General features: G+C 43.1%; 1 protein-coding gene across 1 annotated transcript in view; it reads left to right on the forward strand.

Annotated features, from left to right (window-relative positions):
- The window catches only part of LOC137608071 (cadherin-4-like), a 235100-nt gene that overhangs the window by 83631 nt on the left and 124372 nt on the right, over positions 1 to 27097 (forward strand). Inside the window, exon 3 of the mRNA XM_068334093.1 lies at positions 20693 to 20716. Coding sequence (XP_068190194.1) covers positions 20693 to 20716 — 24 coding nt within the window. The remainder of the gene's footprint in view (positions 1 to 20692; positions 20717 to 27097) is intronic.

Here is a 27097-nt window from a genome sequence, read left to right on the forward strand (position 1 = left end):
CGACAGAGAAGTGAGGACACACATTAAATTGAAAGTTCTTTTGAGTGAAGAAATGAAATGGGGGGGGGGGGAGATGGAGAGATATGCTTGGTTGGAAAAGCAATGCAATACTGACTGAAATTATTAAACTGTAACTGCCGTCTGAAGCGCACTCACGAAACCAAACCTTCAAGTTCTATAGTGAAAACCTCACACACTCACAAAGAGAAAAGCACAAGAAACACACACAAACAAGCGAGAACCTATGTGAGCACATATGGAATGGAAATGGTCTTATTAAATCTTTGTTGCAGACGAGTTTTGCCGTGGAAAAGGGAAGGATTTTTCTTCTTCTCTTGGAAACATGAAGAAACGAGGAAACTCAAAGGCTTTTAGGTTAATTTGAAGCACCGTCCCTATCCTCGACTGACGAGCTTTTTCAACGTCTTATAATTTTGAAATAGTCTATTCAGTACCACACCAAGAGTCTTGTCCTGCATCTAATCGAATTATTTGAGAAATTAAAGATATAATGGTACACAAACATAACAATAATAAGGTCCAAACCAGCGTATTTGAGATGGAAACCCTGGATGTGAGTCTCTCGCCCAACAGTCTTTACTTCAAATGTCACTCCGGTGCGTCATCCTAATCCCTAAAGCCAGTCAGCTCTCACCAGAGCGAGGTTCCACCAAACCTGTTAGCTTCTCACACCGTCGTTCTTTAATGTACATCCAACTAAACACGGTGTGTTTGATCCAAACACCATCCCAGGAGGAGGAAATCATTTCCCAACGCTAGCCCAGACCGGTCTCACGCCTGACACCTCCTACTAGCCAATCAGAAGAAGGACGCAGCAGGCTGTTCCTTTACCAACAGAGTAGAAGATGATTTACTTCAACTGGAATAAGTCTGATCCAAATGAAATCAGTCACTGAATGCGTGTTAGCGTCAAAGTTTACAGGCTCCCTGTTTCCTTCATGTTAATGTAAGTCTGGCGTTCACTGCAGCATATAGAGGCGTTTTTTACAAGATCACCACAATGAAGACATGTTTCTGCCTCACCTTTGTTTATTTAGTGAACAGTACATCACAGCTCCGGTGTGTGTGTGTGTGTGTGTGTGTGTGTGTGTGTGTGTGTGTGTGTGTGTGTGTGTGTGTGTGTGTGTGTGTGTGTGTGTGTGTGTGTGTGTGTGTGTGTGTGTGTGTGTGTGTGTGTATTTATTTACTCAGTATACGCACCAGTAAATATCTTAATGATCATTCTGAATAATGCTCCTTTCATTTAATGAGCCTCAGCGTATGACCGCTCTGAACATTACAGAGATGGGGTACTAAAAGTGGACTGGTCATCGCTGGGTAGTAGAATTCTGATCTATTGATAAAGAGAAGGAATAATGCGATGTGATCAAATGTTTCCATTCTTTCTATCAAATGCAGGATAAAGACAAGAATAAAGAAATGAACTAGGTCCAAAGTTGTTTGAGAGAACTCCACTTTTGATCATCTAATATCCTAGAAGGCAATAATCTAATGGGACTGCCGTTCTTGGCACCTACTGCTATCGGCTGATGGACTGCGCTGTGCTGCGTCATAATTGCGATATTTTTCATAAGAACTGACATTGATGTAAATGCCTTTGCACGGATCTCTCCGTCCCGATGCGTGGCTTTCTATCTCACTCAAGGCTAATTCTTGTGGGATATCGGAATGTCATCAATCTCTGTGAGGAAGGCAGAAGAAGAATGAGGATACAGTGGAGGAATAAGAGTCCCCTCAACAGTCTCACCAGTCAGTCATTATCAAAATGATGTCGCTTTTCGAGTTTTTGTTGAAACTTATTAAGAGGGTTGGGTTGTACACGGAAGGATGGATCTGGAGAACGAGAGGGTCTTGTATAGGATTTTGTATCGAGTAGAACCTCGAGATACGAGTTGAATCCGTTCCGTGATCGAACTTGTAAGTCAAATAACATTTCACTATTTAAAATACCTAAAATCATTTTAATCTGTTCCAGCCTTGTAAAAAGGACCCAAACCCCTAAATTGTGAAAAATTATCAACTAATAGACATGCAGACCTTTCTTGTGTATATAAATGATTATATATATACAGTATGTTACTCAAACAATGATAAAGAATGAAAAGAAATGCAAAAGTCACGAGAACACATGAGCTACGTCTTTACTCCACCAACGAGAACGAGATCCGGTCTCATTGATGTCGTATACATCCACCAACACGTGGTAAAGAACGAGATCCGGTCTCGCTGATGTTGTATCCATCCGCCAACTCTTATCTCAGATTTTCACTTGTATGTTGAACAAAAACATGGACAGAGTGATGGTTTGTATCTAAAATAAAAAAAACTCTGTGGGGCAACTTGTATCTCGAGGTTCTGCTGTATATTTTTTTAGCTGTTTTATTATTGATTTTATTTTATTTATTATATATTTAACTCCTTGAGCAGGGATGTCATGAACTGTAAAAACAAACTGTTCCCTTCTTGTCACATCCACATTAAATGTGTTGTATCGAGTTCAACAAAAGCGCATTTAATTACACCAAATTAAAATCATTAAGTCATAATAGGGCAGTAAAGATAGTGTCACAAACCATTATTATTACTTTATACAGCGGTTTTTGTATTCCTATTCTTGCTGTATCACTAATTGTTCCCATTAGTGTGTCGACCCTGAACTTCTACATTGTAGGTAATCCTCTGCACAAGCAGACAAACACAAAGAGATTATTATGATTATGTTTTTCCAGGTTTTTCCAGTTTTCATACTGACTCCACACTGACTTATGCAGTATGTGATTTCTACTGCATATGTAGTCAGCTGTCGTTCCGTGAATTCACAGGCGGTGGTTGTGAATAACTGTCTGCACACCTTTTCACAAAAGGCATTGATGCTGAATGCAGCTCCCATTGATGCTTAAAGACAGTTTAGCTGACACACTTTTCACCATAACCCTAGTCATGCATTATCTGCCCCGATTATGTCCATTTGCACTCATTGCGATGCTGTACTAGTGTTCCCTCAGCTGAATTGAGCATTGTCCCAATTTGTTGCCCCTTGTTTCCTAAAAACAAAACAAAAGAAAAGCATCAGCATCCTTTTAAACACCACAGGGCTCATTTAAGGGACCTTGGGTAGGAGCTTAATACCTCCATAGGCGATGCTTCTTGCTGATAATTCCGATGCTTTGCGCCATAGCTCAACATGTTCGCCTCGACAATGAGCGGCCTGTGGATTCTCCATGATTCCTGTGTCTTCAGGGGATACTGTTAGGGTTTCACTATCTGCCTGCAGCAGCATTAAAATGAGCTGCAGACAAACGGAGATGTGAATAGCCGTATCTACATCAGCGTTATCCCCTACAGCCAAAATGGTCCATCGTGTATTGGGGATCTCATTACACGTAAGCATGGAGCCGCAGACATCTCAACCATTTCAGCTTTGTTTGACTGTTTACAGAGGCCAGACAGGTAAATCGATTGAGGTAATACAGTATGCTGATGACCCTAGGCTTTGGTCTGGCAGCAGATAGCAGTCTATGGGGAGCTAATGAGATCTGGCTTTGTTATCTTAAGCTAACTTTTATTGTAATGGACTGTTTTTGGCAAAGTTGGGAGTCTTGTCAGGGAATCTCTGTCATCAGTCCGTTGGTTCTGGCTTTATTTGACTCACAGAACCTGAGTTCACCTCCGGTCTTGGAGATGCCAAGTCCTGGATGGCAGACTCCGTCATTCTTTCTAAATTCTTCTTTGGATATTTTATTTGCTGCTACAATCTGGTTTGTGACAGCTCTGTAGTGGGTAGGCATGCTTTTTTGATGTTGTTTTGAAATAGTCTTTTATTCCCCACATATATTTGCACCAAGGTAACACCAAAGCTGTACCACCTAACAACTGCCCAGGGGCTCCGGTGGCAGATCTTTAATAAAAGAGCGAGCCTGGAGGTGGGTTGTTTGTGTTTCAGAGACGAGAGATCGGAGGTTGGGGTTGTCACGAACATTCTCTCCCCTCGCTCTCAGTCGGAGCTAAACGGTGTGATGGATTAGCCGCGAGGATTGTCCAATGATTTAATGGCAGGTCCGAGGCAGCCGGAGGAGATAGTTTTAATCATATTTGCCTTCTCATTACCCTCCTGTCTGCTGCCTTAGTGCTGCGCTGAGATATCAATGGAAGCCAACTATTGTACGAGGCAGGGCCGCCTCATGCAAGAACAACACACCGCCAAATGTGCTTGACTATAAATGTTCCTGAACTGCTGCCATTTCAGATAATTTGACTGTGTTTACTCATCCTGCCAAAGAACGGTCGCCACACTGACAAAAGATGTATGCATCCTCAACGCCCTGCATCGGTTCGAGTGGAGATATTATGTGAACGAGTTTCGTGTATAGTCGAACCTCGAGATACGAGTTTAATCCGCTCCGTGACTGAACTGGTAAAGCAAACATTTCCCCATTTAAAATAACTAAAATCATTTTAATCCATTCAAGCATTGTAAAGAAGTCCCAAACCACCTAAATTATGGAAAAAAAAATCAACCAACAGACATTCAGACTTTACCTTTGTACAAATGATTACATATAAGTTACGTAAACAATTATAAAGAAAAGAAACGCAAGAACACACGAGATACGTCTTTACTCCACCGACGAGAACGAGATCCGGTCTCACTGATGTTGTATCCATCCACCAACACATGGTAAAGAACGAGATGCGGCCTCACTGATGTTGTATCCATCCGCCAACATGTGGTAAAGAACAAGATGCAGTCTCACTGATATTGTATCCATCCACCAACACGCGGAAAAGAACGAGATCCGGTCTCACTGATGTATCCATCCGCCAACACGCGGTAAAGAACAAGATCCGGTCTCACTACTGTTGTATCCATCCACCAACACCTGATAAAGAATGCGATACGGTCCCAACTGATTTTGTATCCATCTGCCAACTAGCGGTGGCATCTTCATATTTCGGATTTTCCTCTTGTTGAACAAAAACATGGACAGAGCAATATTTCGTATCTCAAAAACCTTGTATGTCGAGCAGCTCATATCTCAAGGTACTGCTATATAAGGACAGTTTGGCATCATGGACACACCTGAAAAAAAATTACATTAACTATGATTCCTTGCATATCCAAGATGTTTTGATGCTGTACAGAGAACGTTACTCTATATGCTGTTGTTGTAATTGTGAATTAGCTTCTAGGTGGCTTTTTCCATAATAAGCACAGTTGCGACCTTGACAACGGCGCACTGGGAAAAGCCAGCTGGTTCTTATCTCCAAAGAGACCTGCTGGAGGTCTGCTGTGTGACAGCGATGTCTATCATTCATTTAGCCGTGACCTCATCCACCTTCACTTATATCCCAACAATCGCATTCTCACTGCATCTAAAATATGATGTGGAAAATGTCCTTTTCGTGCAGGTTTCTGCCTTCGGTGAGGAATGATCAGCAGCTTCCTGTCGAGCTTCTCATCCTGAATGCCCTTGTACGCTATTAGCTGCTTAATTTTTTTTTTTTTTCATCCTAACCAAATGTGTTCACGGTTGATAATTGCAACTCTGGACCTGGATGATGCTTTGTTTTTAGGGCTTATCGAAGTGTTGTTGTGCTTTGGTGTGAAGGACTGGGGGCGAGGGGATTTAGTGTTAGCATCGCACCTGAGTACAATAAAGAGTTCAGTATCAACAGCACTGGTGACTTTTGGAGGTCGCTGCCTCCTTTTGGAGATCAGACTGCATTGTTTTGTGGGTATATTTTTTTCAGATCTCTCATTTTTGTTTGTGCTTCTTGTTTTTTGGGCGATGTGAAGAGCATTTCCTGTAACCTTGGTAATGACAAAGTTTTAGTAACATTCATCTGTAATCAAACTGACTTTCACCGCTGCCAGTTTAGTTTACACAACTGTCATTTGCATAAAAGCTTTGCCTTGGTGCTTGGACAAGTTGGCATGGTTTAATAGGTGCATGTGATTGGTTTAGTGCTTTGAATAAAATGAATTTCCCAAAGACTCCATGGGGGGAGATTTTTCAAGTGTTTTGGCATCGGTGCGGCGTATATTCTTTTTATGAAGTGTGCAGGTGTCACTGTTGTTTGTCGAAACAAATTGTACATAAGAGGATGAAATCCTAAAAGCACTGTAGTTCCATTAGAAGACTTTTATGTCTATTTTTTGCACACATTGTGTTTACTTTATTATACCCTTAAGACAGACACAAGCGGGCTCAAGACCATTATTATTCTGGATTATCTGCCCATCAGTTCATCCCACTCTGAGATCATCAGACACATTGAAAAGAAATATTTATAGGGATCACAACATAGAAAATAATAGACTATGCATCTGTTTGTGTGTATTTTATAGGATGGCGTGTGTATGTGTGTGTGTGTTTGTGTGACTGACAGTGATGAAGTCGGGTGTGACAGAGTTTGATCCCTTTGCTGGCCCTTCATCGCCTCACTTCCCCCATTTCGCCCTCTTCATCTAGTATGTATAGATCTGACTTCAAGCTCTGCCGCACAACTATGTTTAAACCCAATGTCCTTTTGTCGCTTTCAGCTCACATGCTTTTTTTGTTTGTTTGTTTTTTGCTGTAGTGAAGCCATTTCTTTAGTTTATGTCATATCAACGACCGTGTGAACGTACGTTAGTCTGGAGATGTTTTGCAGCAGTTTTTACCTTCAGCCTGTTTCCATCTGCAGTTCCTGTGTGAACTATAACCCGACATCCCTGATATTCACTCTGTCACCCTGTTCTCCCTTTAGAAAATGTTTTCAGTGTATATTAAAGATAAAAATAAAATGAATGTAGTGCTGCGGATCAGCGATCCTCTCATCCTGAGTCAGACGTTCTCCTTTTCCTTTTTTTTTCTTTTTTTGTCAGCCATCTGTTTTCTATGCGTTTTTCATGTTTGCTTCCACCCGGGGGGAGTGGAGCTGCCGCAGGTGCTTTAATATATTCTACATTTAATATTTTCTTTATTATTTATTCATGATTTTATTAGTTGTTATTGCCTGCACCCATCCCCTATTAATCAGAATGATCATTTTTATCCCCTGGCTGAGCCTGACTGACTGAAATCTACATGCATCACTAGACGTATCGCAGACAGGGATGCAGATCATACTTCTTCTTCTTCTTCATCATCATCATCATCAGCCCTGCTTACATGTATGAAACAGAAGAAGAGGAGTTGCAGGAGAAGAGGGTTCATGGGTGAACGGTCACATGTCTGCCCCTCAGTAACAAGGCTCATATTGCATCAGATTGTGCCCAACATCACCTAAAATAAAAATTGAAAGTGATGATCGTGGAGAAATTAGCAAAATCGTGTCCTTTTGGTTATATTTTTATTTTTAAAAATCCACTGTTTATTCTGAGTTTTTTTTTAAAATAAAACATTGAAACACTAAAATAAAACCTAAGCCTCATTAACATGGACTTCCTGTAGGTTTTTTCCAACAATAGGACATTATGTATGTGAAAAATTTGCATCGTATTTGATTCCATAATTTTCCATACAAAGGATAAGCTTATAATGTTATACACTGTCTGCTCTGAATGGATGGATAGGTGGAAGCAGCAGAGATTAGCCTGAGGCCTATGTAATTATTTTATTTTCATCCTCCTTGCCTTTATTATTAAAGTTTTTTCGAGTGACAAGAGTGACAAGAATATTCATTTTTGTTATGAATGTGTGTGTATCTGCGTGTCTGCGTGCGTGCGTGTGTGTGTGGCTATATTTGAATTGAGTAATAAACAATGAAAGCACTTTTGTGGAGCCCTTGTCTCAAATAAAGTTAAATACATAAAGTCATATTTTGTAGTATATTTTACAGCAACATGAGGAGTGTAATGGATCGTAAATGTTGGTGTAAAGAGGTTTAAGCTGATCAGACTCTCCTGTGACGTCTTTTTCTTTGTCCTTCCTGATCATTACATTCCAGCTGGCCTGAGTTTTGATGATAATTCAAACACACTTTGACAAAAAGGCGGTGATCAGGGTGGCACGGGAGGAAGGTTGTGGGTTTGGTTCCTTCCTGTGCAGAGTTTGTGTGTTCTCCCTGCGTGGGTTCTCTTCGGGTTCCCCACCAACGTGCAGTTGAGGTGAATCCATCTCACCAAAGCTGTCCCTATGAGTAAGAGTGGTTGTTTTTGTGTTGCCCTGCGATGTGCTGGCGATGCGTCCGGGGTTTACCCTGCTTCTCTCCCATAGCGAGCTGGGATAGACTCCAGCAGAACCACCAGAGGCTGAAGTCTAGATGGTTATGATCTGTTCTAGAAGATGGATGATGGATGGATGATGGATGAATGATGGATGGATGATGGATGAATGATGGATGGAAAGATGGATGGATGGATGGATGGATGGATGGATGATGGATGGATGGATGGATGGATGATGGATGAATGATGGATGGAAAGATGGATGGATGGATGATGGATGGAAAGATGGATGGATGGATGATGGATGGATGTAAGGATGGATGATGGATGGATGGAAAGATGGATGGATGGATGGAAAGATGGATGATGGATGGACGGATGGATGGATGATGGATGATGGATGGATGATGAATGGATGGATTATGGATGGATGGATGATGGATGGAAAGATGGATGGATGGATGATGGATGGATGGATGGATGATGGACGAATGGATGATGGATGAATGGATGGATGATCAATGAATGGATGGATGATGGATGGATGATGGATGGAAAGATGGATGGATGATGGATGGATGGATGGATGATGGATGGATGGAAAGATGAATGGATGGATGGATGGAAAGATGGATGATGGATGGATGATGGATGGATGATGGATGGAAAGATGGATGGATGATGGATGGATGGATGGATGGATGGATGATGGATGGATGATGGATGGATGATGGATGGAAAGATGGATGGATGGATGGATGGATGGATGGATGATGGATGGATGGATGATGGATGGATGGAAAGATGGATGGATTGATGGATGGATGGATGGTGGATGGATGGATGGATGGAAAGATGGATGATGGATGATGGATGGATGGAAAGATGGATGGATGGATGGATGGATGCTGGAAAGATGGATGATGGATGGATGGATGCTGGAAAGATGGATGATGGATGGATGGATGGATGATGGATGGATGATGAATGGATGGATTATGGATGGATGGATGATGGATGGAAAGATGGATGGATGGATGGATGATGGATGGATGGATGGATGGATGGATGATGGATGAATGGATGAATGATGGATGGATGATGGATGTATGGATGAATGATGGATGGATGATGGATGAATGGATGAATGATGGATGGATGATGGATGAATGATGGATGGATGAGGGATGAATGATGGATGGATGAGGGATGGATGATGGATGAATGGATGACTGATGACTACAACTAATCTTTTCTCGTGTTTCCTCCATTTAATAAATGAAGGAAAACATTTTGTTTCCTTCGTGTTTTGATGCTGAAGTTTCCTCTCAGTTTCTCTTTATGTGTTAATTTATCTTTGTTGGTGTTTGTGCTGAATATGAAACACACATCTTAAGAGAATGCTGTCTACAAAATGACAGTCATTAAACAGAGTGGACACTCTGCATCGCTGTTTTTCACACAAACAATATCTTGGATGGAAAACAGGCGGTTAGATCCATGAAAGCTGTTGAGAGGACGAGGGTCGAGTCGATTCCAGAGGATTGGCCTGAGGGTTTTCAGCATTACACATACCGACCACTCCAGCCATTGTGTTCTTTGAATGCTGCAATCAAACTATCCAAACCTGAGCGTCTCATCATTTCTGATTCACTGAGATAAAGAAAAAGCATCACTGGATAGTTTAGGGCGGCAGCGCCACTGCTGTCATGAAAAATCATCATTTAGTTCTCCTTCCCGCATTTTATAAAACATGAAAAACCAATACAAACATGTAGATTTAAAGACCCCCTGACAAACACACACACATATGAAACATTGCTATTCTCACATCAGAATCAGAATCAGAATCAGAATCAGAATCAGCTTTATTGGCCATCGTTTGTAAAAAGCAGACGAGGAATTTGTTTCCGGCAGGTGGTGTCTCAAACTGTTCATTCATAAGTTAACTATTCTAAATACTTAAATATTATAAATAACTATACTAAATACAAAATACAAAATGTAGGAAGCAAAAAGCAGTAGGTGGGGGGGGGACACGATATGCAGGTGCTGAGTGCATGTTGCAGGGGTTTGGAGACAAATAGTTAAAATTTATTGTTCAAGTGTCTTATGGCTTCGGGGAAGAAACTGTTTTTGAGTCTGTTTGTTTTTGAGAGGAGGGCTCTGTAGCGCCTCCCAGAGGGTAGCCTTTTGAATAGTCGGTGTCCAGGGTGTGTTGGGTCTGAGATGATCTTCCCTGCCCGACTCCTAATTCTTGAGGAGTACAGCTTTTGGAGGGAGGGCAGGGAGGTCCCAGTGATCTTCTCAGCAGACCTATTCTCACATTATATCTTTATTAATAAGCAGTTATTTTTTATTTCCTCAGTGCCACAAACCGAATGACTGCTAACATGCTAAGTGAACCAATCTTTTTTTGGGTGGGGCTACAGCATACCAACCTGTAGGAGGCACCAAATTTGACTTTTATGAACATTTTGCAAGCTAAGTTTCATCATTTTCAACCTCTTGAATTTGTCGATCTGCTGAAAATCTGTATCCAAGCAAATCGGGAACATGTTGGCTGATGTCAGTGAGACTGGACTATTTAAAGGTCATCGATAAAACTGAAATCACTCTAAGAACTGATGAAGACGTTTGCAAACACACACGTCTATTGGGACTGAATGAACGGTTCAAAACGGCAATGTACCAATATAAAATAATCTAAATGTGACATTTAATGTATGAATTTGGTTGAACACGTGTCGTAATGAGAAAGATGTTGTTGATTCTGGGGAGTGGGATTTTACAAGCCGAATGAAATCTACCCATCAGCCCTTCTTTTTCTTTTTCCAGATGTTGCTGATGTTTCAAAAGTGATGAAAGTGAAGTCTGTTGTAATACCATGTCTGGAAAGAGAAAAAAAAAATTTAAGTTGTGTTGAATCTGATTAAAGTCGTATTGATAACGGCTTTAAAGGAGAAGGTTTGTATACCCAGTGAGCTCCGTTAAGGCTCAAGTGGCTCAAATGAAAACTGCATGAAGGTATAGAATTACATAATCCATGGAAAATGTAAGGCAAGTGTGACGTTTTTGGTGTAATTCTAAATAAAAGATTAACGTCAAGAGAAGGAGAGTTAAGTACTTACGGCAGATAAGCTGTGAGCTTCCTGTCAAGACGATGCAACAGAGGAGGAAGTCATCAAGAAATATAGAAAACAAGGGTAGTTCAGAGATAGGGAGAAATGAGAAATATAGAGACAACAGAGTTAAAGGAAAACAGATTGTCATCGAGGGTAAGACGGGGGGGTATGTGCTACTAATTCTCTACTGCTGTGTGATCTGTGGGTGGCAGTCATGACGGATGGAGAGCCACTCTAACTGAAGGTCATATCTGAAACCCTGCCAATTTAAACTGCCACCGTCACTGGGGAAAGGATAAATAATAAAGCTCAGGCCGCCGTGTTGATTCGGACGAGGGGGGAGAAGAGACAATGGTGAGATAGAAAAGGAAAGATGGAAATGCCAATAGATGACTGAGAGGGATTTGTCTTCTCATATTTTTACAAAACGCTCTGACATTCACAGATTAACATTCAGTTTTGCTTCGTACAACTAATGTTTCACATCGGAGTTGGTTTTTTTAATGATTTATCTTTGTTCTGTTAGAGTAGTTCTAATAATCCAGCTAAGTAGAATGTTGGTTATCAGCTTGATTATTACAGGCAGCGATAACAGATCTATTTTCAGGGTAAAAAAAATGAAATAAACGCGTATAAAAATGAACTCCAGGGGGAGCCGTGTTTGGTGTTCAGATTGCTCAGATTGTGGTGAAGCGTGAGGACGGCCGTCTGTCTCCGCTCCAGCGTCCAGCGGCCTGGCCGGGAAACAGAGCTGCTTGTCTGGCACCGGAACCAGGACTGGATCCGTTGGTTCAGACTGGGTTGTTACTCCCTCAGGCGGGGGAGAATTCCCACCCCCCGGCTAGGTGACCTCACTGCCAACATCTAATGTCTGATCAAGAACCATATGCTGGGCTGCAAGAGCTGCAACGTTTACCCCAGACCGGGCGTCTCAGATTAGAGCCCAGTGGGAGACGGGGGTATTAATGGGCTATTAGGATGAATGTGATCGCTATCAGAAAGGAAAAGCAGCATAAACAAACTGAATTATCATCACTGGGAGGTCATGTTTATAGGTAGACGAGTATAGAAGGGAAAGACGCAGCCACGTCTGCTTCAATCTTTCCCACTTAGCCTTCATGTGGAGCTCTTAGTACTTTTAAATCTACGTTTTGGTGTTTTTGTCCATTTTAAACGTGCTGATATATAAATGCCACCAAAACTGGAGTGCAAATAATACAATTACCTTGGAATCCCATCTTGCAGTCACAGAAAAAATAACTTTTGCATGGTGGTACGTTAAGGTTTTTGGTTCGAGTCCATCTGAGACCGTTCTGTATGGAGTTTGTGTTTTCTCCTTGTGTCTTGGGTTCTCTCTGGGTTCTCCAGTTTGAAACAAAAACGTGCAACTCGGGTGAATTGGTCACTATAAACTACATGCGTCAAACTCAAGGCCCGGGGGGCCAAATGTCGCCCACTACATTATTTTATGTGGCTCGCGAGAGCATAAAAGGTCAGAATGTCTAAAAATAAAGTAAATAAAGGTCAAAAGTGTGCCTTGACCAAAAACTATGTTTCCCATAATGCAGTACTTCAGCCTATTTTAACTGACTAAAACGTAAACAAAGTTAATGTACATAACTTGTGTCTGATGTTTTTTCTTTATTCATTAATAGTTTGATCCTTGATTGATGGAGTTCTGTGGGTTTAATAACCTGACAAATTAAAGGATTTATGTTAGAACAGAGAAACTGTAATCTTTGTAACTTGAATAAGTAATAAATTCAGAGTTATTTAACATTAAGGAGTATTTACATTTATTTTATATTACATTGAGTTAAATTTAGTTACATTAATAAGTTACATCTGGCCCTTAGAGGACATCCGTTATACTGATATATATCCGTCCATACTGATGTTGTATCCATCCACCAACACATGGTAAAGAACGAGATACGGTCTCACTGATGTTGTATCCATCCGCCAACACGTGGTAAAGATCGTTCTTTACCACATGTTGGCGGATGGATACAACATCAGTGAGACCGTATCTTGTTCTTTACCACGTGTTGGCGGATGGATACAACATCGGTGAGACCGGATCTCGTTCTTTACCACGTGTTGTACTGATGTGGCTCTCGGTGAAAATGAGTTTGACACCCCTGCCATAAACTGTCAGCAGGTGTGAGTGGGTGTGTGTACCCCGCCTCTCGCCCGTCGTCATCTGCGATTGGCTCCAACGTAAACCTGTCGCCCGAGTTCGGCTAATCTGCCGAAGACGAATGGACCAATGAAATCGGTGCAACTGATGAAGTACCGTCATTACGTTTGAACAGCGTTAAGACATGTGGTGGTGGTGGTGGTGGTGTGGGGGGGGTCATACAGTGTGTAGGTGTCGACATCACACTCCACATGAAGTTTTAATGAGCGACGCCAGCAGCTAGCGGTTTCACCCGCGTCGTTCCAGCGCAGTTCGGCGGAGCCCCGATAACAGTTGCTTAATGGGTAATGTGCCACATTAGAGTGATGCTGCACTTTCTGTTTTCATTTTGTTGCTATAGTGCAGTAATTAATCCAGCTGAACCCTTTGTGCTCGCAAAATAAATGCTTTCCATTTTCATTAATAGACAACTCATTAGTACATAATGAGCAAGAAGGCAGCGCTCCCCTCACTCCCTGTGCAGCCGGCGAGCATGCGCCGCGCTCAGCTAATTAAAACCCAGCTTTGTGTTCTGCCTTCTTGTTCTCTTCTGTGGGGGGAAGCACAAGCGTCTGCTTTTAAGGCATTAGTGGATTGAACGATGGCGTATCGGCGCGTTCGCACCGGAGGAAGAGCTGAACTCAAACCTGTTTAAAATCTTAAAACATGTCGTAAAGGTAAAAAAAAACAAAAAAACAATAAACTGATTAAAATAAGATGAAGTTTGTGTTTGAACGTTAGTTGAAGCTCTTTTTTTTTTCCAAAAACCAAACCCATTATAGAAACCTAAATGTTTGTTTTAAGGTATAAAAGCTGGTTTTTCTTTCTATCGCACGTGATTTTAAATGATTTATTCGGCTCATCGGAGGCGAGCCGTACCACGACGCGTTCTGATTAGGATCATTAGCGTCCGGGTCAGCGGTCACGACGGACCGGTGTCGCCATCCATTGCACAGCTCCTTCAGTTCATAACCTTGACTGATGGGCTGCCAGCGTCCATACAGTCAGTGTAATTAAGAGACAAACAGCTTAAGTGTTGGAATCCATCCTAATTACATTATAGAGATGATATATCAATAATAGTTAATGGTTTAGAGGCAGAGACATTAGTTTCCACTGCGATTTGAACCTTTACTTAACTGCAGAGGTGATTAAAGCACTCGCTGCTGCATAAGGAGCTCACCTGGATGTGTAATGTAAGAATGCATTATAAGCATTCACAGTCACACGTTGACATATCCATGTAGACGCTGCTGCATGTGGTTTTCATTTGTCTAGATAAAGCCGTGATGAACTGTAAGGATTCCTCACTTCATGACGAGGATAAAATCGAACCCAATTTCTGTCTGTAATTAAAACTGTTCCCGCAGAGGACCGCTGGGAGGCCACAACTTAGCAGGTCTATAGAAGACAGGTTTCCGATAGCCGTCTAATTCAATCAGTCTGGGTTGTAAAGTATGTTCAGGTTCATGGTGTGAATGCATTCATACGTTTAGAGCACGAGGGAGTTAGCATGCTACATTAGCATGCAAATACAGTCGAACCTGGAGGTACGAGTTGAGTCCGATCTGTGATTGAACTCGTTAGTCAAACAACTTTTCATAATTTTCAATGATGTTGTATCCACCCGCCAACACGTGGTAAAGAACGGGATACGGTCGCACTGATGTTGTATCCATCCACCAACATGCGGTAAAGAACGAGATCCGCTCTCACTGATGTTGTATCCATCCGCCACCCAAGAATGGCGTCCCGATGCCAAACGGGTATCTAGGATTTTTCTTGTACATCGAACAAAAATATGGACAGAACGACGGCCTGTATGTCAAACAGTGGTATGTCGAGCAGCTCGTATCTCATATCTTTGTAGTCCTGTACATCCACACCGTTGGAAATGCATCAGTTAAAAGAAAAATAATTGTTTTACTCAATTCCAAGCGGAGAATCTCAAACATGATGCCTTTTAGAAGCAGCAGCTGAACGGTAGTTGCGCTCCATTATGCAGCTGTCCTAAAAAATAAAAAAGGTCTCAAGAGGAAGTACAATTAGAACTTTATTTCTTGATTGAAAATGTGACTCGGGGGCGAAAGAGAAAAAACAAAGTAAGAATCATCTTTGTTTTGTCAGATGAAAAGTTTTATAACAGTATCAGTGTTAAATAAAGGTGAATTAAACACACGATACAGACGGCGTCAGTCTAATCTAGTACAGGTGTGGGAATCTGTCATCGTGACACGCAGTGAGAACAAAGTGTCATCGGTCAAACAAGAGAAAATATAATCAATCTCCGGGCTGCCGAGCTCCACGTGGCGACGCTCGCAATGTGACAGATGGCACGAAATATAAGTACTCACAACAACCTGTCACTGACAATCAACGTCTGTACAAACTGTCAGCTTTTACAGCACAATCCTTTCTTTTCTTTTCTTTTTTTTTTTAAGTACAAAAACACCTGCAGTTAATCACACGAGTGTAAATCTACAAGCGTGGTGTCAAAGCTGTGCCGACATTTAGAAACCCCTCACCGAAGTTATCTCGACTCATGTCGGTTCACGCGACCTTCTGTCGGATGCATCTGCGTTGTTATTGCAAGTGGAGGTGTGTGTGTGTGTGTGTGTGTATGTGTGAAACCAGGTACTTTCACACACACACACACACACACACACACACACACACACACACACACACACACACACCTCCACGTGTTTTTTTTTTTTCCGCAGTACGGTCCTCGCTTGAGTCTCAGGGAACGTCGACACCCAACATCTGACCTGGAATTCTTTCCTAGCGAGGTGGGCTGGGAAAGCTCATTAATATTCATGAGGGCAGCTCCATTTGAATGCCAATGACTGGCCTAATTTGTTTTTTTTGGGGGTTTTTTTTAAGATAAGGCCAGCGCCTGAGCTGACAGGTGTAGAAAAAGACCAGAGACGACTGCGCTGGCTGTAATAATAACTTCACTGATCTCTTAATATCTGGATCCGTGGCTGTGAAATAATTGAGATAGTAATTGCGATATTAATTTGGAGTCCTATCAGCCGCCCACGTTTTAGCACCACTAATCATCACGCCCATCTTCACAATGAATAGATATTAAAAAACTCGGTGTGGAACCACCGGGCTGGGATGTGTCTCTGCGCAGGGGACGCTGTTTATTTTACTTACCTGTCTGAATAAATAGAACGTTTTACGTTCCGGCGTTAACCCTCTGCGCCACCGGGCGATGATGGATGCTGTTAACTGCCAGCTGTTTGCAAACACAGTTAATGATCGCTTTATTTACGACCCATCTTCAGTTTCCCCTGGGGGGGGGGGGTCGGTGGTGGAAACCTGCTCTCTATGGATGGCGGTGAGCGGCATGATGGGAAAGTTTCACGTAGGCTGGGGTTGGGGGGGTGAGGGTGGCGGTTTTGAGTCCATACTACAGTATGTTTGTGAACCTGGTAGCTTGGGGGCATTGCTGAAGTGCCCCCGAGCAAGGCAGTCAACCCCCAATGCTCCCAGGGTGTCGCAGAATGAATGTTTCGCTATCTCAGTCCACATTTACACGTGTATAGGTCCTTTGTGTGTGTGTGTGTGTGTGTGTGTGTGTTTCTGGGCTTCTATTATGGATCGGTCTATATTTAGCTTCCTGCCTCTTTTCTGCACACATTATCAAACCGTAAAAGTGTGGATGTTTCCAGGTAGTTAGCGGTGTTGGCTTGGGTGTTTAAAATTACACAAACCTTCATTCTGTGTGTGTTTGACAGTTTCCAATTATTATTATTGCACAACAGAAATTACTCGCACCCATTTTGTGGAAGAGAGCAGAAAAAAAAAACGGAGAGATGCTGTAAATTCCCAATGCTACGTCTATAGAGATGATCTTTGTGTTCGAGGCTATCACGTCATGCAGAAAGTTGCCTGAATTTTATGTTTTCAATCTCAATCTCCATAGGAAATGCATTACAATCAATGAAATGAAGTGGCCTCATTTGCATTCTAACTGTTGATACACACAGATTCTACACAGCTGGAAGCTGACGTGATTCCGGCGACTCTTTTAAGGTGTTTATTAACTGATGCATGTTGCGTCTCAATGTTTGGAGTCATTAATAACATATTTGACACGTGATAAAAGCCTGATGTACATCGACTTTCACAGTTTTCTGTCTGTAAAAACATGGTCGAACTTTACTCAAAATAACCGAACCAAGACGTGGTGAAGCACTGGAGCCCGTCGACGCCACAATCTGTCGCACACTTGTCAAAGCAGAGGGAGTTGTCTTTTTTTTCCGTGTGAATCTTTTATTCATCGTCTTTTGACAATGATAGGTTACATTTCTGAAAGGTACAGTAAAGGTTTTGATATTTACTTTGCAAATGCATCTTCAAACCGTGTCCTCAGGCATGCTTTTGGGCAGTCTTAACTTCACTAGGCTTGCTTACTTGCATTGCAGTGGGAAACCTGTATTGACATATGGCCCAATTAACATAATACTCAACCCCAAAGGAACCCCCCCCCCCCTCAATTGTGGGTGCACGAGCATATCAAAATGCCACTCCATACAGTCAATGCAAATGTGTCTGCAAATCCATACAGGCAACTGATAGCAGGGAAGAAACTCTCCGATCAATGATGGATTTAAACAAGTTTTTTTTTTTTTTTTGTAGCCTCTCTAAACTTCAGTTATTTCTGTGCTCTGACACAAATCAGCAGGGTGGATTTGCTTTGATCCGACAAGTTTAGCAAAGAAATTGAACAAAATGTCACAGCAGAAGGCCGCTGCTGATGCAGCTGATGACGATGATTTTATTGACAGTGAGAAAGAATGTTCAATAGGTCACGCAGACTGTAGAGGCAGTATTTACAGTTGTAATTGTTTTTCTACAATATTATGTTGAGTTTGAGTGCAATTGGTTTGTTGATGACATATTTAAGAACAAAATAGTAGTTTAATTGCTTATAAATGGCCATTTTTTAGTTGGTGAGAAATGATGGCTTGTGGCTTAAAATGATGATATATAACGCCACAGACCAGTTTAATATCTGACGATATTTTAGGATCAGCCTTTGCGGCAAAATAACAAAGATATCATCAGCATAAAAACTGGTATTTTTGATGCTGATGATGACCTCTTTAAAGTCGTAGGTTCTTCTGTCTCCTCATTGGCTATTGACACTTGTTTTCTTGGTGGTTACTTGTTGGTTACTACCTCCTTTTCGGGGCCGGAGCGGCGTCTTTAAGGAGGTAGTCATGTGACCGAGGCAAGCATCACGACAAGCCTGACTCGTAGACAGATGTGGAGGAAAGAATCCATTCATTTAAAAGAAAAACATCGTTCAGAATCAGATTAGAAACATCTGATCACGACCTGAGGGTTGGGGCCCCCCGATCTAGATAACACCAACGGGTCTTTACAGCCGTATTTACTGTGCTGTTACACGGGAGGGGGGCGAGACGCAGACTGGAACAGCACACATCTGTGTCGAGTATGGATTAGAAATCCCCAAGTCCCCGCTGGAAGGCGGCATCCAAAGTGGTTGAGAACAACAGAGCCGGGGCCCCGTGGGACCCGAGGTTCCACACTGACAAACAGCTAGCGGCTAACCAGCCAGACGTAGAGGTGTTGGACAAGAAGCCAAGGAGGGCCAGTCGTGATAGATGTGGCAATCCCAGCTGACGGGAACATCGGGAAGAAGGAAAAGATTGAGAAGCACCTGGAGGGGTAGCTGGAACACAAGTGGATGGTGAATGCCATACTGGTCCCATTGGGGGGTACGGTCCCAGAACTGGAAGAGTGACTCCAATAGATCCAAAGAGGTGTCTGTCCGGTTCAAAGCTGCTGAGATAAATCACAGACTTCTCCAAGTGAGGAGAGATTTCTACACAAGCACATGCTCTATTAACACATGTCTAATACATTAGTGTGTTAGTGTAACAGGCCATTATATAACGCATTCCTCTTTTCCCATCCATGTTTTTACCCCGGGAGGTTTTAACCGTGGTAAGAGTTTGTAAGCTTTTGCTTGAGAAGGAAATGGACCATGGATTTTCTCGCAGTGATAAGGCCGACAGCTCCGGGCTGTGAGGGTTCTTCACTAACTAATTATTTGAAGCCTCCTCCTCAGATTAGAGCAGACATGCAGAGATTACGGACAGTCGCATAGCAGACAATCAGACCATGTAATAACCAGAGGGCCAATATTTGCTGAAATCCACTGTAACACCTCACAAAACAAAAGTATCTAAAGCCCCAGCACTTAGTCCGATCCCAGCGCCGCCCCCACAATGGGCGCCATCCTCACTCTGGCAATTAGGTGGAGTTTTTGGATTATCACTTTCTCAACGTTGCACGCCACAAATCCACCTGGACTTAGTTATTACCTCCTGTGTCTGAGGACGTTGTGCTTTTTTTTGGGGGGGGGGGGGGGGGGGGCAGAAGAGAAATGTTCTGAAGAGCTTAGCTGCTTAAAAGTACAAAGTTCCATATATTAGACCTAGAAAAAAAAACTTTGAAAACAGGGTATCCCTGCAAGTTTGACAAGTCTGTTGAATAAAAATTGAAACCACGGGAGCTCGCAAACACTGCCCTGGTAAATATTTTATGAAAACAATGGGCTAAATGTGCTGGGGGTTTTTTTATCTTCACACACACACACACACACATCTTCTTCTTGTATTTTTTTTCTACTAAATGTTCTGCGTTGTGTTGCTGCCGTACATCCTTCCCTCCCAGCAGCCCGCGTGTTTTTGATCCACGCCTTGTGGGCCAGGAGTGTCTCCAGAGTGGCCCGAGTGAGAAGCTCAAACGCCAAGCGAAGGAATCTGATTTTCTCCATCTTCATGCACCTCAAAGGCATTATTTTTACTTATTAGAAAGCTCACTCAGGGTAAATTGTGTTAGCGAGATCAAGGGGTTTTCTTGGGGTGTGGAGACTCTCATCGTTCTACTTCAGGCCGCTGTTGGATGTTTTTTTTTGTTTTTTTTTGCTCGGGCCCTTTTTTCTCCACCAGATCTGTCCTTGTGTGCCGTTGCATAACCATGCATGAGTTTGGTGAAGTGGATATTCTTCACAGGTTTAAGATGAGAGGAACCTGATCTGTTTATTCTACTGGGTGGGGGGGGGTCGTTTTCCCTCCCAGCGAGTCAGCATCACGGTTGTCATCTTTCTGCTTTTTTTTTTTTTTTACCAGTCAGCCGCTAACACATTCTTCTCTCTTTTATCTACAGATACGACTGTGTCATCACAAAAAGGTAAGACAGCCCCTCCATCAGTCACCTGTGCGCCCCCCCCCAATGTATTTTCAGACGGGCGTCGCTCTTTCGTGTGAAAAAACACCATGTGTGTCGCCGCCGGTTTTGAAATCGAGTCATCCGGTGTGTGTGTGTGTGTGTGTGTGTGTGTGTGTGTGTGTGTGTGTGTCCGTCGCCCAACAATCTGTTTGATTACAAAGTTAATCGCCCCCCCCCACGACACCCCCCACTAAATTACCCTTCTATCCTGCCATGATAGACAGCCCACAGTCTGTGTTTGTGCGCCGCTTCCTGCGAGTGTCATGTTAAGACTAATCACGCCTGTGTTTAGACGTGTTCACACTTTCATGTGTTAATGTGGGGTTGGGGGGTGGGGGTGGGGGGGGTGGCGGCGACTGCTTTGCATAGTCGATATCCGAGGATGTTTGTAAGGATGTACCTGTAGGCTGTTTTGATTTGGGGCTGGGGGGGCTGGAGGGGTATTGGGGGGGGGGGTCTGCAGGTGTATGCACCGAGCAGGCCCGGGCCCCCCCTGCTCGTCATTGCAAAAATATAGTAATCTCTGGGGCCGCGCTGTACTCTATGATTGCCAAACAGGAGCAGGCAATCAGTCAGAAAGACCCCCCCCTGCTGATTTTGTTGAAACTTTCTTTAACCCCCCCGCTGAGCTGGTGAGAACTTAGGTGTTGTTTTGTGTGTGAGTTCTGACAGCGCTGACGGAACGCAGGTGAAAATATCTTTTATTGTCACATGAATATGATGATGTGATAGATCGGTGGGGGGGGGGTCAAACCGATTTTCACTGAGGGCCACATCAAAGGGCCAGATGTAACTAATAAATCTAACTAAATGTAACTCAATGTAACGTAACATAAATGTAACTACTCGTTTATAATGTTATAATAACTGAATTTATCACTTATTCAGGTCATAAATATTACAGTTGCAAAGAAGAAACTACGTTCATCCCGTGAAGCGGTGATGTAGTGTCAGTGTTTGTGTGTTTGTTTGTACGTCGGTCCACCAAATATCTTCACAACCGTTGCAGATAGAAAGATGAAATACAAAGCACATTACTCAGGCAGCACAGGGGATACAAATGGAACAAAGTGGAAGAGTGAGGTTACAGGGAGAAGAGATCAAGAAGGTGGAGGATTTGAAGTACTTAGGGTCAACAGTCCAGAGCAATGGAGAGTGTGGAAAAGAGGTGAAGAAGCGTGTCCAGGCAGGATGGAACGGGTGGAGGAAAGTGTCAGGTGTGATGTGTGATAGAAGAGTTTCAGCTAAAATGAAAGGAAAGGTGTACAAAACTGTGGTGAGACCAGCGATGTTGTTTGGTCTAGAGACAGTGTCACTGAAGAAAAGACAGGAGACAGAGCTGGAGGTAGCAGAGATGAAGATGCTGAGGTTCTCTTTGGGAGTGACCAGGATGGATAAGATCAGGAATGAGTACATCAGAGGGACAGCACATGTTAGAGGTTCTGGAGATAAAGTCAGAGAGGCCAGACTGAGATGGTTTGGACATGTCCAGAGGAGAGATAGTGAATATATTGGTAGAAGGATGCTGAGTTTTGAACTGCCAGGCAGGAGGCCTAGAGGAAGACCAAAGAGGAGGTTTATGGATGTAGTGAAAGAGGACATGAAGGTAGTTGGTGTGAGAGAAGAGGATGAGAAGACAGGGTTAGATGGAGGACACTGATTGGCTGTGGCGACCCCAGAAGGGAAAAGCCCAAAGGAAAAGAAGAAGACTCGGGCGGCAAAGGGGATGAAAATGAGATATTGACCTTGACCTTGAGAAAACTAGTTCAAATTCAACCTTTGTACATTTTTTTTGCACATATCTCAGGAACCGGATGAGATAGAAGGACAAAACAAAAGGCGTTATATTCAGGGAGGCAAGGACATGAAAGTTTGATCAGAAATTTTAAGCTTGAAAATCTAGGTCAAGGTCAAATTCTCACTTTTATAACTTTTTAGGTACACATCTCTGAAACTGGATGAGATATAACCACAAAACAAAAAGAGACATTTTCAGGAAACCCAGAGGACAAAAATGTGTATGTCAGGGTAAAATGTTGAATTCAGGGGTGTCACAGTCTCTGACTGCCTTGTTTTGTTTGTTTCTCTGTTATAACATAAATACTTTTAATTTGTTGGTTATTAAACCCACAGAACTCCATCAATCAAGGATCAAACTATCAATGAATAAAGAATGATAAGAAACGAAAGTTAGGAAATTAACTTTTTTTCACCATGTTTTTGTCAAAGTTAAAATTGGTTTAATGACTGCATTGTGAGACTTGTGTTTTTTGGTCAAAGCACACTTTCAACCTATTTATTTTTAGATACTCTGACCTTTTATGCTCTCGCGGGTCACATAAAATGATGTGGAGAGCCACATGTGGCCCCCGGGCCTTGAGTTTGACACGTATGATAGAAAATGTGCGACATACATGTATGAAACATGGCCTGAGTGCGTCTCCACACGCTGCCCATCGGATCTATAGAAGCTGCTCGTAGATAAGGTGCGAGCAGCATTGATGGAGCGCAACCGCGTGACAGGGTGCACTTAGTGCGCCCCCCACCCCGCCCCCCCAATATTCACACACATACCTTGAGAACGATGTATGCGATGACAGTGTTGTCAGATGAGCCCATAAAGGTAAGTGATGTGGGTTGGCGGGGCTTCGCTCCCTGATGGATGCTGAAGGGGAGCAGAAGCCGGCGAGGCGTACATCATCTCCGCACCGCTGCGCTCACCCACGTGTCCGGGCGGGGAGGAGATAAGGACTGCGGCTCAAACCCGGCAGCGAACGAACGCCCACGTATCGGCAGCCTTGTGTGAGCCGTGTGGGTATGACTTTGTGTCCTTAACTTCCTTCCCACACAGGACACCCAATACAAACGTGTTCATTCAGAAGTGTCACAAAAATGTTCAATCTGCCTCTGTGCCACACATTTAGAGCGTCAGTCGTATTCATTCATGTACGGAAGAACCGCGAGATACGAGTCGAATCCGTTCTGTGACTGAGCAAACGACATTTACCCCATTTACAAAAAAATAAAATAATTTTAATCCAGTCTCGTAAAATAGCCCCAAACCCCCTAAATTATGCAAAAAAACCCTCATTTTTATGAACCAACAGACATGCAGACTTTACCTGAGTATAATTAATTATATATAAGTTACGTAAACAATGATAAAGAATGAAAAGAAACATAAAAAAAATCACAGGAACGCACGAGCTACGTCTTTACTCCACCAACGAGAACGAGATTCGGGTCTCGCTGATGTTGTATCCATCCACCACCACGTGGTAAAGAACAAGATCCGGTCTGACTGATGTTGTATATATCCGCCAACATGTGGAAAGAACGAGATGCGGTCTCACTCATGTTGTATCCATCCACCAACACGTGGTAAAGGACGAGATCCGGTCTGACTGATGTTGCATCAATCCACCAACACGTGGTAAAGAATGAGGTACGGTCTTGGCGATGTTGTATCCATCCACCAACACGTGGTAAAGAACGAGATGCGGTCTCACTGATGTTGTATCCACTATGGATACACTATATACTATACTATAAACTATGGACAGAGCGGTTACTCGTATCTCTATAACTCGTATCGGGAGATTTTACTGTATTTGCACATTTGTGAAAAAATATTAGACCAAAAGTGTGGGTTTGAGTGTGAAAACGAGCCGGCCTTGATTATGCTAATCGTCAGCTTAAATCATGTGGGCGTTACTTTACTCTATAGAACATGTGTTGGACTGAAGGGCAGCACTTAGTGTTTGGGTCCCGCAGTCGTTGAATAACCTTTACTGTTGCTCACCAATACCGTGATTAATAAAGGACCTCATTATAACATGACCTTATTCTGGAGTTCTCTACTCCTGTGGAGCATCCCAAGGATCTGCCCCCACTCCACCCAACCACCAACCACCATGACATTCTTTATCCAACCCCCCCCCCCCCCCCATTTGCATTCTTCTTCCCTGTCCTCTGCCAAATGAAGTGTATTTATGGCACCTGTGCTGGAAAAACAGTCTCTAAGAGACGTCCCTCTAATTTCATTTTCAAAATGCCAGCAATAAATTTATCAAATGGGCTGAATCGAATCGGGAGTCTTGCGCCGTGCCATCCGTCATGGGCCGTCCCTCAGGGGCCCGTGGGCGTATTTAAGCCAGCCAAAACCTCTGCTGGCAGGAGGGGAAGATTGAGTGTTGAGAGGCAGGGGATGGGGGGGGGGTCCTGTTGGGAGGGAACGCAGATGAATGCACGGCAGGAAGACGCAGGAAACAAAGATGTTTGCTCTTCCTGCGATTGGACGGTGGGTTGGGTTTCGTACGTGTGCATCCAGACGTCGCCACATGCCGGCAGCGCATCGATGGTTAGCTGATTGATTAATTGCTACACAATTTAATTGATTCCTTCCCTAGTTTTTCTTTTTTTTTGGCATTTGTAAATCCCTCCAAGTTCAAACGGCACTTTGAGGTTTGCATGTGAAAACCAGAGGTTCACACGCTCCTGTGTCCCCCAACCTTCCCTTCCCTTCCCCACCCATCCTACCTGACTTTGGTTCCTCCGTCTCTCTTTGTCCCTACTTTCCATTGGTTTCGCCTCTCTTTCCCTCCACCTATCTTTCTTTCTCACAGCGTTTATCACTGTGCAGGTTAAGCCGGGCGTGAGCGAGGGTAAAGCAGCTTAGTGCTAACAGGGCTAATGAAGTCAGGCTCCGTATTCCTCTGACGGGGATCAGTGGCGCTACTCTGTGAAGCATGTCAGCGTTTAATGATTAGATGAAACGTTCAGACACCCGCGACGGAGGAGACAGCCGCGGCGATATGTGGTAATACCCAACTGTGGTGTCTTTTACACGGATCCGCAAACATTTATGCCAACGCACGGAGACACGTTCGACACACACTTCTACTCACTTCACAAAGGTGTTGATTTATAACTCAAACATGGCATCAAGGACACACACAGCAAGGTGAACAGAAGAAAGAAAAAAAAAATCGGAGAAGGCAATCTGGCTATTGATTCTTGCTGTGTGCAGGAAGGTGCAGAAAAAGTGAACTGCTCTAGAGATTTACCCCCTTGCCAAAGAGTGTAAACAACTCTGTACTCGAGATCCACACCGTGATCCATGGTTGTTCACAGCCCACCAGAACACCAACATTTCAAAAAGTTTTTGAAGTTTCCAGGATTCATCATCGATTCACTCTTAATTCTGTCACTTTGACTTATCCCTCCACCCTGCAGGAGTGTGTCGCTTCCAAAGGGGTGGGAGGAGGAGGGTTGTGTCCGTTTAACCGAGTCTCCAAATGGTCGGGTGTGTTTGTGGAAGGAATTCAGTGGTGCCTTTGAGGACCCTCTTCTTTTCCTTTGGGCTTTTCCCTTCAGGGGTCTCCACAGCGAATCAGTTGCGTCCATCTAAACCTGTCTTCTGCATCCTCTTCTCTCACACCAACTACCTTCATGTCCTCTTTCACTACATCCATAAACCTCCTCTTTGGTCTTCCTCTAGGCCTCCTGCCTGGCAGTTCAAAACTCAGCATCCTTCTACCAATATATTCACTATCTCTCCTCTGGACATGTCCAAACCATCTCAGTCTGGCCTCTCTGACTTTATCTCCAGAACCTCTAACATGTGCTGTCCCTCTGATGTACTCATTCCTGATCCTATCCTTCCTGGTCACTCCCAGAGAGAACCTCAGCATCTTCATCTCTGCTACCTCCAGCTCTGTCTCCTGTCTTTTCCTCAGTGACACTGTCTCTAGACCAAACAACATCGCTGGTCTCACCACAGTTTTGTACACCTTTCCTTTCATTTTAGCTGAAACTCTTCTATCACACATCACACCTGACACTTTCCTCCACCCGTTCCATCCTGCCTGGACACGCTCCTTCACCTCTTTTCCACACTCTCCATTGATCACGGAGGCTTTTTGTCTCCTTAGCCAAACATGCTGTCATCTCACATAAACTCTGTACATAAACTGTGTCTCCATCCCACTCCGCTCTGCATCTTCAGATATCTCAGCCTTCACATTTCTTTTCAATGCTTTCTTCTCACTTGAAATGTGAAACATATACTTTACTCATTCATTATGTTCCCAGAGTAAAAGCACCTCTTTATGTTGAGGACTCTTAAGATATTACATATAGTACACCAATGCAGTACTACTGTTAATCCAAGGAGACCATTCTATGGTTGGTTGTGGAGATTTATTCTTCTTTGTTTTGCACTGGCAAAAAAAAAACCCTCTTAATTTTCAGTCTAATAGAATATGCATCTATGAAATCTGATCATTTGTGAAAATTGGAAGATGTTTATTTTATATCAGAGGCTACTGACAAACACCTGCC

Source organism: Antennarius striatus, chromosome 2, assembly GCF_040054535.1.
Source record: "Antennarius striatus isolate MH-2024 chromosome 2, ASM4005453v1, whole genome shotgun sequence".
In the NCBI taxonomy this organism is placed as follows: Eukaryota; Metazoa; Chordata; class Actinopteri; order Lophiiformes; family Antennariidae; genus Antennarius; species Antennarius striatus.